The following is a 21,410-nucleotide window of genomic DNA, read 5'->3' on the forward strand; positions in this document are numbered from 1 at the left end:
TTTTATAAATTTATTTACGTTTTGTGGACAAGCAAGAGGACTAAGACGAGAACACATTTATTAATTTTTTGCAGTAAAAAATCATGAATACAGAAAGCTCTCTGAGTGATTTTTTTTTTATTTGTTACGATTGTGCAGGAATCTGCAATTTTGATCATACTCTCACAGAGGATTTTCTGTATTTATTAGTACATTAGTACATACTCATATTTAAACAAATCTGTTTTATATTTTGTTAAACATTTATGATGAATACAGTAGAACATCTTTATCCGGACTAATCGAGGGTTAAAAATCCATGTAGAGGTAATTTGTCCGCCTCTTGTCTTGTGGCTACCATGCCAAATGTGCAACGTCCCGGGATCAATTCCCGGTGGGATCTAAATAAATATGATTGATTTTTCCACTTGTATGTTAATTTTATATTACTCTATTATCAGTCCTGAAGTGCAGGACTAATTATTAATTTATGACCAAGATCACACTGCATCGATGCAATTGGGTGTGTATAAGAGTTGGAAGGGAACAAATCACATATAGTTTTGAGATGCATAAATTGTTTTAAGTATAATTCTTCCTGTCATTCCCAAAATAAAAAAAATAATAATGTTATATGAGTTTTAGTTACTCAAAAACTTTTTAATTCAAAAATTTACGCAGTAAAATTTTAATTTATAAAAAAAAATCGATTAAAATGTTAGACAAGCATGTTCTAGAAAATATCAAAATGATCAAGAGTTAATTTTATGAAAATTGTAAAATAGTTTATATTCTTAATTTTTTCTCTCTTTTTTGTGTGTATATTAGGTTAAAATGGTTAAAAACAGTAAAAAATGTTTGTTAAAGAACTCCACCAACAAGACACACAAGGTGGCTTGGTGGATCTCTGCAAAAAATTAAATATGCTTAAAATTGTTCTTTAAATAAATATATACAATATATGTTAGTAAAAAAATAAAAAATATATAAAATAAATCTCAAAAAAGTTAATATAAATCTGTGTCTCGCATCAAAGTCCACTAAATTATCCACAATTTAAGTATTCAACGTTTTGTTCATTAGTTTTTCTAGTCTGAAAATAGGTACTTTTAAATATTCCTCTTATTATTTACCCTAACAAAGCTTAAAGTTCTTTTTACTCGGCATTCTAAGTTTATTAGCGAATATTTTATTCAAATTTGAGGGGAGAATTTATACTTTTGAAACTTGTGTGTCAGTTTTTACAGTGCAGTACTTTACATGGGTTTAAAAATAATAGCACATTCTCTGAAGGAAACAGTCACCACATGAGAGATCAGATTATTAAAATTGATTGATTAAAGACAAAATATATACCTCTTATCTTAATGCACTGAATACCAGTGAAAACTATTTGCAAATATTAAATTGTGATTTTGACAACACTGATTTCAGATTCTGAATGATTCCCAATAAGACATTTAGACTAGCTGTATCCAGTCACGAGTTTCTGTGACCCAGTCTGGTTAAATAGAAAGTAAAGAAAAGAGAAAGCACACATTTCTAATATGTTTAATATCACAATGCTTATGGGCACACAATATTTAGTTTTTTTTGTTATTATTTTATTTCTGACGTGTTTTTTTCACGAATGTTTAATAACAACGTTACTCGTAGGAAAGTTTAGTAATCTAGGGTTTAAAATGTGACTGTAAGTTTCATTTTGGGACAGATTGATATTATTTTTTGTTATTATCGAATATCTATCGAGATACTTGAATTTTCCTTGGACATTGAGTGCATTATGATAAGTTTTGTTGTGTCAATCACTGACCATCGTTCGAGTCTAGCATATTTACATCAAATCTTAGGGATAATTATAACGATAGCACTTCGTCTAGCCTCTAATGTGATTTCCCTAATAATAGCGGCCTCCTCAATCATCCATTATTGTCAAATAGTTAGTACAAGAGTGAACAGCACTCACTCCCGTGTAGAAGTGTACCATCTACCTACAACTAGGTTCGCTACAAATGACTTTACAAATTTAAGGCTCTCACTCTTAAAACACATCATTCATAAACAAACAAAAAATGTGAAACACATCCAACAATTTGTATTGTTTGATTGAATAACTGAGTAGAACATTTTTTAATGAAACTGGATTTAATATCTATTAGGAAACTGATCTTCCAAAAGTATTTTATGAATAAATTGAACCAGGATATTATAATTTGCATATCTTTTTCACTATCCTTATTCAGTAAATGTACTTAAAAATAGGGAGAACACATTCCATTTTAAATTTAACCTTTACTCTGTTAATACCACTGTTCAAGTGAAATTTAAAACCAGTAGATATTAGCACTTTAAGTACCTGCTGAATAAATCGATGAAAGAACACATTCCTTTTACTTTAGTTTTCTATAAAAACACCAAAAGGAATCGTTAGACGAAAAGAAAGACCTGTCAACAATTAGGGCGAATACATTAGATTTTAGTTCTCTTAAATATAATAATATTCAGAGCACATTGTGAATAGGCGGAGGATTATTTTCTAATAAGTTTCATCACTTTTGGAACGTTACGGCAATCTCCAAAAAATATGGGTCAACGTTGGCCAAGATCATCAATTTTTACAATACATTTACACATTTGTGTGAGAAAATTAATATGAATGTTTTCGTTTTTGTAATTATTTTAAGTAAAATGTTGTAATGCCAATAAGTTAAGCTGTGTTATAAATTGTTCTTAAATTTGACCAATGAAGCTTTGTCCAACGTTGGTCCATATTACGTACGGATTTAGTCAATTTAACCTTCATTTAGTCACCCGCCATCCGATAGTCAACTGACGTTTGAAATTTCATTTATAAAACGTAGAGTAAGGCTAATGGGTATCAAAAATGAAAGTTAAATACCCTCCATCAACTAGTTCACTATACTTTTCACACTATCAAGGCTTATTTTATAGTTATTCGCAACAATCATTACTTTTTTCTTTAGAAAAACATTTTTTCACCATTTAACTATTTGTAAAGTTGCTTTGGAAAATTTATTATTTTATTAAAAATTCCTGCTTTCAAGCAACCTTACGAATTGTCAATTACTATCTGTAATTACCATAAGTGTTTATTATTAACCATCATTACTGAAACAGTTGATTAGTAATTGTAATTACCGTAATTGCTATGCAATAATCATGAATAAGTAACCATAATTACCGAATTTGGCAATTATTATCAATATGTGACGTTTCTTAACCGTCATTACCGAAACAGGATATTATTGACTGTAATTACCGTAATTGTTAATAATTAACATTAATTACGCAATTGTGAATTATTAACCAGAATTAGCAAATTTTGACGTTAATTACCATACATGGTAAACTTTTAACCGTAATTACCGTTGATAATATTAACCTTCCCGCACATTGCCCTAGTATGAATTTACCTAAGTCTCCATTTTGCTACTAATCTCGTCAGTGAAACCGGTCCAAATTCTATATTTTTTTACAACCATTTTTAACATTTAGACATTACAGTATATTGACATCTTCGATACATTTCTTTAATATAAATAAAGACAACGATCAGGCATTGGTGCTTTGAGCAAAATACTATTCAAATCTTTTCCCCACAAAGAGAAATACATAAGTAACCTTTTTTTTTAAATTATGAAAAAATGAAATAAATTATATAATTCAAAATAATTCGTTCACATTATTTTCCGCTTCACTTAAGGGCCGTCCGTGGGGAATACAAGGTCTGGTGCAATAGTCTGCTATGAAGCGAAATCGAAAAAAAGCGAAAATTACCGCCCAATTTTTTTATAAAAATTTTCATAGATTTTGCTCCAGTCTTTAGAGCGTATGATCGCACTTATCGTGTAGCCCTGATGACGGCCCTGATTTCTAACTAATTTTTATGGCACATCTATATCATGTGTTTGACACTTGATTAATATTACCTACACATTTTACGTTTTTCTGTATTTTGCTGTGCAAATCTAAATTTACATATTTCTTATTTCATATAGATAAAGACATCCATTCCACTTTTAACAACATTTTTAAAAAATAAGCTTCAAGCGACAAATCTAAAAAAAATCAGCTATTTTCATATATAAAAAATATTAGAACATAGAATTATATAATATTTAAAATTGTATATCATTATTTTTTTATTTAAGTTTTACTAAGTAATTATCACTGCTTCTTAAAATCTATTTTGTCACGTGTTTCGATGCATTCTGTATAATTTTCAAACACCGTATATGGTGTTTGAAAATCACACAGAATGCATCGTAACATGTATCACAACAGATTTTAAGGAATAGTGGTATTTACTAAGTAAAACTTAAATTAAAAATGGATAGATTTTACCACAAAGTGACTGTTGAATCAATTAATAAAATTATATATAATGATATATATAATTAATGAATTAGAATTATATATAATTAATGAATTGAAAGATAAAACTCATAAAGTACAGTACGGTGACCCAGAGCATCAATTACATACGGAAATTAATGTTTTAATAACGTAGTGAAGAAAACATTAAATTTACTTTGAAAAAGTAATGTTTTTTATTTGGTAACTTTCACTTCCAAGTAATACAAATCGAAGGGTTGAAGAAAATTATATAGTCATAGGAAATAAAGTTGACTTCAACTTATATCTTTTGCAGGACACAATATTAAATTTTAGAGCATATTGAATCCGAGGGTCATCATTTATCCACATGAATATATGACCCTTTAAATCATGGGTGGCCAACATTTTCAGTAGCTGGGCCAGATTTTAGAAATGAGATTACCTACCGGGCCGTAATTTTTTTAATTTTATTATTCAAAGCATATTTATTAGTTACTTTATTAGGGATATCAGGCATGTTGGCTTTGTTTTTAAATTCCACGTAAAAATAGTTTATAATCCATCTGTCTTAAAAACTTCTCAGTTCTTCTGTTACTCTTCTCTTCTTTAGTCCAACGTCTTTACTACTTGACACCATTATGGGTCTTGAAATTATGAAGATAGTGAAATACTCCCATATATGGAATGTCCTTTTGGTGGTTTTGTGTATACTAAAGTAAAAATGAGTGATTTGCGGGCCGCAAGTAGACACCCGGCGGGCCACGGGTTGGCCACCCTTGCTTTAAATGCTACCATTATGTCATTTTTAATACTGTTAATTGCAATAACCATTATTACTGGTGTAAGTTATTAACTGTAATTACCGTAATTTTTCATACTACTAATTGCAAATACCGTTATTACTAGTGCAAACACATTTTACAAACGTATATTTTAAATGGTAAACTAAGATCTTGACCATCTCGTTCTGTATGTGATGAGTTTAACCTTCGATTTGACGATATGCAAAATATATTTTTACATGAAAGCAAAAAAAGGTAGATTTTTTACATTATTTCTTATGAAAACTTAAATTTTTTAAACTTGACAAAATTTAAAAATAGTTATATTCTAATATAAATAAGAAGAAACACTGCCAACGAACACTTAAAATTAATATTAAAATTAGGTAAATTACTTTTGCTCACATAATTATACTCAGAAATGAAGACATTTAAATGGTAGAACAATTTTCACTATCGATAATAATTGATGAATATTTTTGTATTCAAATAAATTGTTTTATAAAAATTACTTATTTTCAAATGATAATCACAAACAAAATATAAAATAGAATGTCCACAGAACGAATTTTAAACTAAAGAAAGTTCTCACTTTGGTTGATATTTTTATTGAAAATAGAACTTTATCCCTGGTATATTTTGCATTTTATGTAACAAATACAAATTTATATCTTACGTCGTTTATTTCAATGAGATTCGTCTCCTATAATATCTATTGAGAGTTCCATTCAATAATTGAAATTTATGAAAAAAAACAACATTGTTTTTAACTACTTTTTTAGGGTACATTTTATCTCTGACTGGTTTCGACTAAAACCTTGTCATGGGTTAAACATATACTCAGAAAACATGTAGGGGAGAGTGCCCATGGATGGGACGTTTTTGATTTTGCCTCTCTAGTTCTTCTCTGTAAAATAAATCACAAAAAGTAAACGTGGTTTCTCTTTATTCAATCTTTTAGCTACAAATATGCCATACTTTGTTTTCTAAAAAATTAACCTAACTGCCTGAAAAATCGATTTCAAATAATGTCCTAAAATGTCCCATTCATAAACACCCTCCCATGAGAGGGACACCAGTATACCATGAATGGGACATTAATTAAAATGCTAGATTGATGGAATAATTATATTTAAAAACAAAAATCATCTGTAGACACTTTCGTATAACACGTAGACACATGTAAAAGAAATTTTATTAAACATTTTTGCAACATTTTTTGCTAAAAAAATTTTTTTTTTCATGTGCCACAAAATTTACATTTAAGCCATAGCATAAAACTATATTGATATTCTCCTTCACATATGTGACACTTATAATCCACCTTTCCTTTTGTTTTTGTCAGTGATACACCTTCTATTTCAACTGATTTATCTGAACTGATCTCTGTCATCACTCATTGAAATATTTTGTTGAAAACTGAGTTTTTTTTAAAACTCTTTTAGCGTTAGGCTTATTTTATGGTCTATCTATAGGTTTTCATTTTCCATTCTTCAATAATTGTATTTTCAAAAACTTGTCCTTAAAACATATTCTTCCAGCTGAATTTAAATACGTGGAAAGTATTTATTCTCGCTTCAGACTAAACTAACTAACTAAAAAAACTAACTTACCATCACGCCACTTCCCCGCAGGGATAGGTAGAAAAAATAGAACGCCACACCACTCTGTCTTTGCAAACATTCTTTTCGCCTCTTCCACGTTCATGCATCTCCTCACTCATACCCGCCGATTGTTACGACTCCTAACCTGACCACTTGCAACTATTTGGCTTACCTGATCGTGCCATGTTTTTCTCAGTCTTCCTCTGCTCCTTTTTCCAATAACATTCGCCTAGTAAATTTGTTTAACCGTTCTATCCTCACTCATTCGTTCTACATGTCCAAACCATCTCAACACATTTTTCTTAATTTTATCGATTATGCTTATCTCAGCTTTGCATTCCTTCCTTATTTCACTATTCGAACATCTATCATACATCGTTTTGTCGCACATTCTTCTGAGAGATCGCATTTCGACTGCATTCAGTCTACTTTCATCCTTATTTTGCTAACTCCATGTTTCTCTTCCAAACATTAGAGTTAGAACCAGGACTCCGTTATGCACTGCCAGTTTAGCTTCCGCTGATAGGCTCTTTTATTTCCTATCAGCCTTTACTTGTTTGACATGTCTATAAAGAGAAGATTTTCTTATTGCATATGTCTTTGCAACCGACCTAATATTTTGCTTTTATTTAAAACCTCTTCTACAGCAGCTTCAATTAGAACGTTGGTGATTGATGGTTGGTGAACGATGCCGTGTTTTTGGCATTATGACCTAAAAACAATATAATGTTTACAATGCGTGTAATACAAACGAGTACAAACGATTTTTAATATAAATTAAAAGTATTTGCCATGAATGGGGCCATTTTCCCTTGAGTGGGACCGTCCCATTCATGATCACTGCGCGCGTCCCATTCAAGGAAATGCGTGATTTTTAGAAAAATAGATAAATCGATACATTTATACTAAAGTAAATTTGATGAAACATACTTTATAATATCCTGAGAGAACCAACTGAAATAATTGTATTTATCAATTGCAGCACTTATCATAACCTATATGTACAAACAAAATCAAATTGCAATATATAATTTACTTTTTGACGCAAAAAAATTGTAACACGTCTAACTCGCTTCACTGTCAGTCGAGAACTGAGGTTTGAGGATTAATCTGTCTAATATCGTAGCGTTAATGTTGAGTAATTTTAAATTTTTTTTTGGAACAATAGTTTGGGCTGGAGGACGATTGTCCCATTCATCCTCTGTCCCACTCATGGACACTCTCCCCTACACAAGAAAAAACGAATCAATAAAAAGTGGTTAAAAACAAAGTTGTTTTATTTTATAAAGTTTTTAAAATGTGCCACAACATTCAAGAAACTAATAAAATATTCAGTGCCTAATACGACACGACAGCAATAACAAAAGATTTTTCACAATTTTACACAAATATTTTTTTGATAAATTATCAAATTCCAAATGCGTCAACCGTTTATATACACTTCGAATGTTAGTTTTTAACTGAATTAATCCAAGAATTAAAATAATTTTACAATTTTATCAACTTTGTAATGTGTAAGTTCGACTGTTTATGACTTATGTATGATAAAATCAAAGATGATATTTTACATACTTAAAACATTGTTTATTTAAACAATAAAAACTATTTTCACCTATTTATAAATGAAAAAAGCAAAATTCGTATAACAATTGATTGAAAAAAAGAAAATTCAAAGAAATATTTTACTGAAGAAAATAAATAAATTGAACATTAAAAAGATTGAAATTTTTAGTTGATTTTTAGAAGCCTGACCAGGAATTGACAGATGACTTTTTAAGCTATCAACGAAATGCGTAATTAGAAAATGGTTTTCACGGTAAATTGTTATCAGCCGGCTTTGATATTTTGCGTAATTCTTCCTACTTTTTACACGGCAATTACCTGACAATATTTTTCTTTGACGGTTACTAATTGTTTCCTGTATTAATGCTTGCCAGTGAGGTGGGTTCAACAACACATCTCGTAATTCATTCACCGACGATTGCGTCGGAAGCGAACCACTAAGGACTCATTCATTTTTATAAAACGCGTATCATTCCACTAAATAATTTTGACTAGTACACATTAAAAATCCTCGCTCAAACCAAAAATAACTTTTCTGCGCTCAGCGCAGATTCTATTCCATTCCAAAAATGCTATCTACTCAAAATACTATACATTTGATTTTGAATCACATATTGAGACCCTATTCGTGTCGTTTGGCTCTACCCTTACTCTATAATAACAAGTTAATAATATAATTAAAATGTAATTTTGTTTTAAAATCACTATAAATATTTTATTATAACTTAATTATAATGTCTACCGGTTTCGAAGCTAACCGCTTCTTTTTCAAGACTGATTAATAGTATTAAGAGTCGAAAAAGAAGCAGTTAGCTTTGAAACCGGTAGACATTACAATTAAGTTATAATAAAGTATTTATACTGATTTAATTATATATTTATATATATATTTTTCTTTATCAAGACTGCTTTTAATACTTATATAATATTTATGGTGATTTTAAAACAAAGTTACATTTTAATTATAAAATGGAAAATCACAAAGTTAGTGCTTCAAATATAAATTAAAAGTTAATAATACATACATATTGGATTTATTGACTTGAAAAATTAGTATAACTACCAACGTAAAGATTTAATAATAAATTACGTTTTAACATCTCAAAATAGATGAAGAAGAATATGGAAGTCTGGGCATTTACGGAGTTTACGACCGTCATAAGTGATCACTTTACACATGTGTAACTTCCAATTCTACCCATGAGTGACAACCACACTAATCAAATTCTTGAAACTTACAAACTGTTCAAATTTGAAACAGATTGCTTGCATTGACTAAGGTTTTTATTGAACAGAAACTTTTTCATTTGTATGTGAGGTCCGAATCCTGGATTATATTCACATACATGAGAAACGCTAGAAAGCATCCTTTTAAGTTTTTTTTTATTTTAGCTTATAATTTTATCTGCGTTAAAATGTCAAAAAAATAATATAAAAAATTACTCCCAATTGGAGATAATCCAGATTTGTAACCAAGTATTTGAACACACTTAAAATGTTGTTTATAGTAATACTTTACTTTTACATCGAGGTGCGTTCCTTACAGTGTTAGGTCTGATTCAGACGAACTTATACTGTGCGATTCGTAATCTTATACTCTGATTATATCTGTATTTTTAGTGTATAACTAAAATCCGTAGTCAACAAATGTGTAATATAAATTTAAGGACTGTTTTTAAACAAATCGTTACAGCTGATATAATATAAATTATATATTTTTACATTTATAATTACTGAAAATATAATATGTATGAGAACAATTCCAATTTCGATTACATTCTAGGCCTATCAATATCATTTTTAAAAAAAATCAATAATAAAAGGGTTTATATTGTTGTATTTAACTTTTAAATAACATGCATATGTGAATTGACATTGACAATGTCAACCAGTAGTATACACAAATCCACGTGCTGGGTAAGTAGATGTAATTTTTAAGGTATTTTAGACAACTGTCTAACAAATTTTTCAGAATTTTAAAAGCATATTATTAACCCTTAATACTCTGTCTGATGTCTCTAGACCAGTGTTCCGCAAACTGTGTGCCGCAGCACACTGGTGTACCGTGGTGATTAGTTGGTGTGCCGCGGAAAAAAGTCTAGTTTTGTGAAGATAACACACCTAGAAACAGCTGAAAGCTATGGGGATTTTCGACTCTGACTATATTATATATATTTTTAAAAGAACGCCTGAGGATGATCAACGAAGAGGTGAGAGCAGCCTCATAAACAATTGCTCCAATTTTTTATCGCCTGTACTCAGTTAAGCAGTCTTACAACTCGCATCAAACATTATTTGTTATATACTTATATGTTTTCAAATTTTATTAATTTCAATAATAAATCAATTTTAAATTAAGTTTGTTTTTTCTTTGGTGTACCTCTGAAATTTCTTGATTTGAACAGAAAAAATTGCAGAACACTGGACTAGACATACATTTTTATAATGCCAACTCTCAACAATAAATTGAGCCAAATAATGTCGAGTTTGGCTCAACATTACGTGGTTTAAGTTTTAATATAATATTGAATAATACATAATTCTCAATCCACAATATAAAGATAAATAATGTGAGATTTCTCATTGTATTAATATTATGATTAATAAATTAAAGAATTTGGTGTACATAGAAAATAATAAATAATTAATTAGGGCGTACTGAGGGATAAGATGACTTTTTAAAATGTTATCTTTAAAATTGTTCAATGTGACAACATGACTTTTTACAGTTTTTGTGAAAACACTTTTAAAAAAATCTATTAAAAAACATTTGAACAAAATTTGTACATTTGAATTTTTTTTTGACAGAACACAAGTCATAATAGTTAAACACAATAATATAGTTTCCAAAAAGGGGTCGCAAACATTTTCAATGCAATTAAAAAAAATAAAAAAAATCGTTACTAAATTATGTACCTATGTTAATACCGTGAATAAGGAGCAATCTGCCAACAGTACCTTACATACAAAAATGCATTGAGCACGGTTGGGAAGCCATTCCAGGCTGTCACTAATCCTACAACTACCGCTTACTCCGTATATACTATGGAATTGTACCTAAAAGCTGTTGTTTATTCAATATATTATCATTTTTACACTCTAACATATGCAAGGGAAAAACATCAACTTATATTTCAAACAGTACTTTGAATTCAAAATGGCCACCAAATAACAAAGACATGCTTATATAAATTAAAATAAACTGTCGACTGTAGCAAATTATTTTACTTTGAATCCGATTAGCTAGTTCTGTCAGTTTTAAATCAGGTAAAGCACAGTGTTAATTCCATATTATTATTATTATTACACTCTATTATATGCAATGGAAAAACTTCAGCTTATATTACAAACAGTACTTTGAATTCAAAATGGCCACCCAAGGACGCTAGTAATAATAAACTGTCGACTGTAGCAAATTGTTTTACTTTGAATTATGTTAGCTTGTTTTGTCAGTTTCAAATAATATATAGCACTGTGTTTATTTAGTATTATAATTATACTCTAATATACGCAACGGAAAAACTAACAGCTCAAACCTCAAACAGTACTTTGAATTCAAAATGGCCGCCCAATAATAACGGCACACTGTTCAATAAAAAACTGTCGACTACAGTAGCTACAGTAAATTTTATCATTTTGTAATATGCTTCTTCTGTCTGCTTTAAATTATTTAAAGCAGCGTTTAACCAAGAATATAGACTTTTTCTTAGTTATCAGAAACTGGATTACTCACCCTACAGATGACAATGGTTTTTTTTTAACTTTAAATGGACATTTTACTAACCGAATTGGACGTTATATTGTATTTTATAGAAAAGTTTTCAGAAATATATTCATATTAGTACGACATATACCGTCAGTGTGAATAACATGCCACCATAATTTATTCTTAAGACTAGCAAGTGCGTTTGTCGTCAAGTTGGCAAGCCTGCGCGGCGCGCTGTAATAGACTGTGCACGCGATGTGTACTCAAGTTTTCAGACAAGGTTTTCAATACTTCTTTCAATCATAAGTACTGCTTTTTATAAAATACAATATAATGTCTAAATTGTTTTGTAAAATGACTAATTAGATTTGTTGAACGTCCGATTTGAAATGAAAAACCTGTACATATTAATATACACATATTATTATAGGTGTAACAACTTAAGACAAAGCATCTATCGCTTTTATACGAAAGATGGTGGAAGTCTAAAGCCTTCCAGCATTCCAGATTTTTTAAAACTATGCAGTATTTTTTTTTCAAATGTAAATTTGTCACCTAAATAAACAACTCTCCTAACTGAAAAACTGGATAGAAAACAGAATGACGATTGGCCTATAATTATATATTTTTTAAATTGAGTTTTCGTTACTAGATCAAAAATTAACAGGATTTGTGAATAGGGATAATAGTATATTAATGGAATTTGATATACATATATATTTATGTTATTTTTGTATGCTGTTACCTGAATGCAGAACCGTCCTAACTGCATGTAAAAAAATTATATGGGTAGAAATTAAACTTTAAAAGGTAAGTTTTTAAAATCATTTAGTAGTATTTTCTTTTGAATATTGAGATTCATAATACAATTTGAATGGCTATTAATTTAAATTTAGAAGCATAGTTAAATTCACTTGAATTTGTATTATGAAGAATTGTTTTAAAGATAGCCTTTTTCATTTCAAAGTACTTACAAAATCATACTGTTAAAATGTCAAATACCACTTTTTTTAGTTTATTAATGTAAACACGACTAGACTTGAGAACTACAGATGTTTTAATCACTAGTCGATGAGAACATTTTACAGTTTTCGAAACTAACCGTGTTTAGTAAATAAACTAATATACTCAAAAGTGGTCTTAGACAAGTGTTTTACTATTATATTTAAATCATCATAGTCATTCACAAACTAAGTGCTAAATTAATTAATAAAATATTTAAAAAATGATAAAATGTTTTATAAAATAATTATAAGTAAAAAAGATTCGTCAAAATTAAAAATATATTAATATTTAAAAAATATATCAATTACTATCAAAATTGTTTTGAACAAAGCACAGAGAGCTTGAAGCGAAATTCACCTAACTTAAATACGACTCAAATCAAAGTCAACTATCGTCGTTTTTTTTTTTTGTTTTTACGAATAATATCTACATATATTTTTTTCGAATTTTCCAAACATTTATTTACATAGGTAACTCTCAATTGCATATTTAGCGACTGTTGTCAACACTTAAATAAATCACTAGTAATCAGCAACTCTCAATTGCATATTTAGCGAGCGTTGCCAACACTTGGTTACTCTCAATTGCATATTGAGCGAGTGCTGCCAACACTTGGTAACTCTCAATTGCATATTGAGCGAGTGTTGCCAACACTTGGTAACTCTCAATTGCATATTTAGCAAGTACTGCCAACACTTAGTAACTCTCGATTGCATATTCAGCGAGTGTTGCCAACACTTCGATATAAATAACTTACTCCTAATAATAATTATTATACTCTCCCCTTCGCGCACTACTGGCAAGAGTCGAAGCTAAATTCATGATCATATCGCATTTTGTGATTAGATTTGTGTTCCAATTTGATTGGAAAATAAATAAATAAATATGAATCGGTCTCTGCTTAAATATTCTGCACGTATGTATATATTTTTTAAATATGTTACGATAATATCACAAATAAATGTTACTATTATATAAAAAAAAACCCGAAACGTTCAGGAATATATATAAATACAATTTCGGAAGGTTTATAATTTGAAATTTATATATATATAAATATAAATATATATATATATATGTACATATATAAATATATATATATATATATATATATATATATATATATATATATATATATATAAATATATATATATATATGTATATATATATATATATATATATATATATATATATATATATATATATATATATATATATATATATATATATATATATATATATATATATATATATATATATATATATTCTTATAAATGGGGTTAATTTAATGCGACAAGAAGTCAATAAATTCACAAACTGTGTGAATTTTTTCCTTTCGCACAATATTTAATTACATTCATATTCCTACCCATCATACATATTTAAATATAAAGCCATGCTTTCAAAACATCGTTTGAATAATGCAGTCAATCATAGACAATTTAAATATCTACACATTGATACAAAACTGTGTACCAATACACATATATATATTCAAGTGCCTTCGAAATTGTGTTTCACGAAAATAGCGCTTTATAAATTATATAAAATTATTATTTTTGTTACATTATTTTGTGTAATGCACCGTATCACCAGTACTTTGCCAAACCAATCTATAATTTGAGACTACATAGACTATTCGACTCCTGATCAAGAGTACAGTAACTATAGGAGATGTCACTAGTCATAAGTATTTACTAACGTTATTTCAAACAATTCTTGAGAAAACGGGGACTGTTGATAAATTACTGTGCTTCTATGGTTAATACATAATGTTGTCAGATTAAAAAAATGGACACAAGATGGGTAGGAAAGTATTTTTGACTGTGTGACAATACAAATTAATTGTATTTAAAGAAACTAATATTATTTATACATCTGTTTATATAAATATTACCTTGGTTAAGGCATAACCACAATGTGTCAATAGTCTTCCAAAACTTCAATTTGGTTAGCAGATAATGTTACCAGACTAAAAAAATATATACAAGATGGGTAGGAAAGCATTTTTAACGGTATGGCAATACAAATGATTGTTTTCAAATAAAAATACATATATTTTATTTATATAAATGTTGCCTTTGGATAAGGTCATGACCACAGTGTGTCAATAGTCTTCCAAAACTTCCATTTGAAAGGGCCGACGAGCTTGCTGGCTCATCGGGGGTCGAAGACGGTTGTTGGACGATGGAGTGGACTCGTCATCTGATGAAGAGTTGTGGTTGAAGTCTCCGAGACGGTGGATTGGCGAGTCGTTGAAATCATCGTCATCGCCCTGGAAAGATAAATACATCAGTCAGATCCAAATGGAAATAAATATGAAATAATCTTTGAAGAAGATGGAATCTTCTTTTTCCTGGCTCCATCCTAACTTATTGTCTTTGTAGATTGTTCTTCAGCTCTCCTCGTCCTCAGGTTGTAGGTCCTTCTATCATGGACAATGTCACCTAGGCCATTCCTTCGAATCATGTTATCTTCCTGCAGCATCCATGAATTTTTTGGTCTTCCTCTAGATGTATTTCGAGGAAGATCCATGACGATTGCTTGGTTCACTATATAATTAGGTTCTCTGCGTTCGATTTGCCCATACCATTTCAATTGCCTTTTCCTTTAATGCCTGTTACACCCAGGCTTCAACGAATGAGTGAACTCTTTATTTTGTCTCTAAGGGACATTCCATCTAAGACTATCTAAGCATTCACATTTCAGCAGTTTCTAGTTGTAGGCAACTAGGAGTAGGTGTTATATTTTACATCGTCCAGCATTCGGAGCCATAGAAGAGTACGGGTCTGACAATTGTTTGAATAACAAGGAATGATTTTTTAATATAAAATAAAAGAAGAAAATAAAAGAAGAAAAATCATCATAAAAAAACACTTGCATGGAGAGTGCTACTCTCCATGACATTCAAAATTCACTTTGTGTAATACAAATTAAAAATTCTACTTCACGGCTAACGGTTTCGGAATAATCATTCCCTCACCAGGATAAGTATAGGCTGACCTGATGTTCCTGATGAGGGAATGGTATATATATATATGAAAAAGAAAAGATGGAAAGACAGCTGGGAGTCAGCATCCCAAGAGCGACAAGCGCAGGCACAAACAGATCCTTAGGATCTACAAAAAGAAGAAGAAGAAGAAGATAAGATATAAGATTTTAAAAAAAAGAACATTCACATTTATATTTAAATAGATTAAAATTACTTTAAAATCAGGATCATATCTGCGAAAAAAAATCATAAAAATTATAACATAACATCTAAAATCAAACAAATCATAAAGTGGAAAGAATAAATTCAATAAAAAGTAATAGTTTTTGTGATAAACTTAAGTAAGGTAGGGGCTATGCTGTGAGCTGTGAGCGGTCAGCGGTTAGTTACCCTGGCCGGGGGGCCCCTACTGGTGGGCCGGCCGGGTGCGCGCGATGGAGGAGGGGGGCGGCGTGCGCCTGTTGTCGGCGGGGCCGGGCAGCGGCGGCACGGCGCCCCCGTACTTGCGGCTGTCTGCCCGGCTGCTCCCTCCCTGGAAATTAGCTCAAACTTCTTAATACATTTCCAAATTTAACCTTTCCGGGAGTATGGACGTAAACGAACGTCGGTGCGAATTTTCATTAACCGGTTAACTGCCAAGAGCGTCTTAAGACGCATAATTTTCTGTGACCGGAGCGCCGCTCATACAAAAATGACGTCTTAAGACGCGCCGTTTTAAATGGGCTTTTAGTAAAGAAAATCTATTATTTATTAAGTATTGAACGCATAGTGACATCTATTGAGAATATCTTTGCATACTTAGATTGAAACAGAATTTGTTTTTGCCACTTTAAACGTAAATTTAAGAGAGCTTTGTCGTCGGAACAACTAATGGCGCTCAGGGTTGTCCAATAATCCCCGAGTAGCCGTCACTGCCGAATCTGATGACAGTGATTTTAGTGTCGATTCTGATGATTATTAATTTTAATTTTTTTTAAATCATAATGTGTGTGTGTATACTTTTAATATTAAACTTACATAAACAATTACTTTTGACATATAATTTAGTTTTTCATATTTTCTATGACAAATTTTGTGACAATTCTGCACCATGAACAATTAATTTTATGATTATGGATAAATGACTGAACGACTGGCGCGCTCTTCATTTATTTGGCAAGTTTTATAAATAAACGTTAATACACTTTCAATAACGATATGTTTAGAAGGTTTTATTTTTGTGGTAAAATTCGCGGCGTGCTGGGTACCGCCATACATGTACCTGCCGGCAGTTAACCGGTTAAAGTAGTATCGACATTTATGAGCATAAAGGCCATCTGTCAGTTAGTATGATGTAACTTGTATAGCAATGACATCTGTGGATATTTGTGTGTAATTTTGTCATAATTGAAAAATATTTCGAAGAGGTGTTTAAATTTTTTTTTTACATAATTTCTATCTTCATAATACATCGATTTAATGAAAAAAAAAAATTTTTCATGTAAAAAGAACCCACTCCCCAGAGAAAGTCGGACATCAATTTTCGTACTCCCGGAAAGGTTAAAACAATTTTTTATTTTTATTTACTTATTTTTTTATTTGTATTCATTTATTTATATCACAATTTACACATATTAAGAACTATTTTTTTTGCAGAGACCCACCAAGCCACGTTGTGTGTCTTGTCGGTGGAGACAAGTGGTGGTAGGTTGTTTTACCTTGCCAAAAAAAAATTGTGCGTGGACGACACGTTCGGCTTCTCTCGCAGCCGGTCGCTTACTGACTTTGTATATTTGAGGGTAGACCCTTAATATAATATGTAAAGCCCTAATCAAAATTAGAGATTTTTTTATTAACCATGAGACCATACAAAAGTTGTATATTTTATTTTTAGAAAATATAGAAATAAGACACAATATTTGTAACAATTGTTTCGCCTTGTTAGGGCATTATCAACTACTGGTGACAGTTTCGAATAGCCGGCTAAGATGGTTCACTTCAAAATTGTGATTGACATAGTTAACATGTTATCATTTCCGATAGCTAAAAAAATATTTTTGAACTAATATGTCATTTTTCATTAATTTTTGGAACTTGTATACATACAATGTTCATGGATCCCTTCCACATCTGGGTAATCATTTTTCAATAGATTTGGAAGCAGGTTGATTGTGACACCATTACTTGATATTCAAGAATGGGTAGAACGGTGAACTTTATACACAAGTGTATAAAGTGATCGCTTAAGCCAGCCAGTTCATGATTAAGTGGATGAAAGAAAAATACATGTTTTCTTACCTCAAAGTCTCCTATGGTGAATTTGGTCATCAGAGGGGGCTCTAGGGGCGCTCCGGGGGAGTAGTCAGGGCTCATGACCTGCCAATCACGGTGCATCAAGCAATACGTCACATTAGTAGCGGAAGGTTAGGTACATGGCCAATACAATACACTCAAGTCGGGTTGGGTTAGGTTGCTAGTACTAAAAAGCTCAAAATTACAATCTAGCTTCAATCACACATTGCTGTTTTAAGACTGAAAACCGCAAGGTTCCTTAGGGAAAGTTGAAAAGATGAAAAATTCCCTGATAAATCTTAGGAATCCAACAATTTTTCACTCCAAGCTATCGATATTTTATAAATCAGGGCTGTCCAAACTGGATTTGATCCTGGGTCAATCCAAAAAACCTAATATATTGAAGGAAAAACTAAAATTCCAAAACCAAAAAACTAAATAAATTGCTTTTATTAAGCAATCTAGCTTGAATCACACATCGCAGATAGGACTGAAAACTTCTAAGTTCCTTTGGTAAAGCTGAAAGGTGAAAGATTCCCTGATAAATCTTGGAAATTTAGCAGTTAGCTCTCCAAGTTGTCGATATTCTAAAAATCAGGGCTGTCCAAAGCAAATACGATTCTGGGCCAAATCAAAAAAATAAATAGATTGGAAGGTTGCGGAAACATATAAGGCCCTGGTAAGGTTGACGTCACGCCCGTTTGACAAACACGCAAAACGCAAACAAATACATAGTTCGGGAATTCCCCTTATAATTGTGAAAGAAAACTTGTTGCCATATGAATAAATATCTCTTTTGATTTTTACTCAGTAAATACCACTATTTCTTAAAATCTATTGTCACACAGTATTTGAAAATGATGCGGGATGCATCCAAACACGTGTCTCATAGATTTTTAATAAATATTGAAATTTACCAAGAAAATTTTTAATAAAAAATTGATAGATTGTACTACAAAGTGACAGCCGAATCAATTAATGAAAATAAATATCTCATTTATTTGGGATGCCATAAAAATAAGATAATGTTCCATGATATGAATTTTGTAAAAGGATTTTTTTTTCGGCAGATCAAAAATACGTCAGAGGCCGCACATATATAAGCCATGGACAGTGCTTTGGACAACCCTGTAATAAATCAATGGGGTTTTTCTAAAAAAATATACTAATGTTTAATTAGGATATCATTCTACTAAAAAAGGCAAGATGGCGTTGTTCTAACAGCTCATTTGATGAGAAAAACTATCATTTATGGCTGCGTCAGGCTAAAGTCTGCCTCCGTAGCATAGATATTAGCTCTTTTGGCTACCACGCTGGAGGTCCTGGGTTCGATTTCCAGTAGGGTCTTTATATATCTGTCTATAATATCTACTTAATATCATTTTGGAAAAGTATACTAATTGCCATCGTGTAACTAACGATCAAGATAACACCTCGAGAATATAATTTAATCACCAGATGAAGTGGATAAGGATTGAAAGAAGAAGAAGAATCAGGCGATATACAATGTAATAACTATTTAAAATTGTCATAATTATTGAAAGCCAATTCATAAAATTTTGCTTTCTCTAAACAGCCATTAAGTGCAACGATGGAATCACTTTCTAAATGTGTTAAACCAGGATACAAGTATTCTTCCCATGTCTTCCACTTTGCCTTGTAATTTAATACAAATTAGTTCGTATTTATTTCCCTCATAAAATTGCCAAACTACTCCACATTTTATAAATTACCGGTCTGATGTTGTCTATAACGATGAAACCCGGTCACTGGTCAAATAAAATATATCGCTCACTCCTTTCAACAACGTCATACATGTATATCAAAAATCGACAAATTCCAGTTATGCATGTTTTCAGAATGCCCAGAAAATTTACCATATCCCGGCAAAAGCGGCATATTTTTAACCTTTTATTTACTCGCTACAGGGCTGAAAGTGTTGTTTTTGCATTTTGAAGAAAAGGTATTGTGTTTAATTATTTTTTTTTAAATACTAAATATTTTTCAAATGGAGAAAAAAACATTCAGGTTTTACCTAAAAAGATCTGTTGCACAGTAAAAAATTCAATAAGTGGCATGATATATTTTTAATACATTGTATTATATTTTTAAACTTTAAAAACGATCTCCTGAAAAATTATGTTTTTTGATATATGACATTGTTGAAAGGAGCGAGCGATATATGGAAAAATTTGTATAGTTGTTATTTTATTATATAAAATGCAGCTCTACCAAGAAATGCCAGTACAAATTCTTTATTTTTATATCAGTATTTAAAAAAAATCTTGGTTTAATTTCAATACATAATATTTGGTACAATCTTCTATAGCACCTCTTTGTGAATGATATTTTCTTTTTTGCTTTTTATATTTAATCGCTCTACTACCATAATCTTATATAAATTAATTCTTTTCACCATGGTATTTTGCTAAAGCTTAGTAGATGTTAAAAGGTATTGAAGATAAAGAAGACAGACAACCAACGTTTTTAGTTAAAAGTTGAAAGGTTTTGTAGGAAAGATACAACAACAAAACACACAGTATAGTGGGATAGTCACAAACAAAATAAGTACTAACTACTAAGCAAAAGAAGATCAAAACCATACAGGATAAAAATCACACAACACCAAAAATAGAAGTCAGGAAAATCAATATTTTTACAGTCTGAAATGGAATGATATGGTATATGTTTATTAACTAATTAGTTGACATTCAAGTCAAGATGACGCCATATTGTTCTCCTCAGAATTCCAGTGAATGTAGATTTGCTGGAATATATATCAATTCATTTATCCTGAAAGATTCAAGGGTACGCTCACAGCACAAAAATACAGAAAAGTCTGAAAAAATAATGTAAAAGTGGAGAAAGTGACTCTCTGTATCATAGAAGGTTTTGTCGCAGAACTGGAACCCTCAATCAACAGCCAGGTCTTCTAAACGCCTACAACTGGAGGACAAGGTTTCTTCTTTCTCTCTGCGCGCCTTGTTAGGTCCCTCAACGTTGGCAATCACTATAGCAAAGGCTTTGCCATCCTGCGCCGTCCAGAACAACTCTCTCATTCCGGTCCAGTCGCAAATGTTTAGGACACAAAACGCAGAACCCTATTCTAGTAGAACGGAAGGTCTGCTGATGACAGTCAACAGTCCGCC

The 21,410-nt window shown here is 30.8% G+C and overlaps 1 protein-coding gene across 1 annotated transcript in view; it reads right to left on the reverse strand.

Annotated features, from left to right (window-relative positions):
* Positions 1-15,148: 15,148 nt before the first annotated feature.
* LOC148299450 (sodium-dependent neutral amino acid transporter B(0)AT3-like) overlaps positions 15,149-21,410 on the reverse strand; it is a 57,091-nt gene continuing 50,829 nt past the window's right edge. Inside the window, exons 11-13 of the mRNA XM_088276078.1 lie at positions 18,268-18,345; positions 16,381-16,522; positions 15,149-15,273 (exon numbers count right to left, since the gene is read on the reverse strand). Of these exons, the coding sequence (XP_088132204.1) occupies positions 16,397-16,522; positions 18,268-18,345 (204 nt within the window). The 3' untranslated portion in view covers positions 15,149-15,273; positions 16,381-16,396. The remainder of the gene's footprint in view (positions 15,274-16,380; positions 16,523-18,267; positions 18,346-21,410) is intronic.

Source organism: Brachycentrus maculatus, unplaced genomic scaffold, assembly GCF_059751285.1.
Source record: "Brachycentrus maculatus isolate JH-2025_06_01 unplaced genomic scaffold, ASM5975128v1 h1tg001136l, whole genome shotgun sequence".
In the NCBI taxonomy this organism is placed as follows: Eukaryota; Metazoa; Arthropoda; class Insecta; order Trichoptera; family Brachycentridae; genus Brachycentrus; species Brachycentrus maculatus.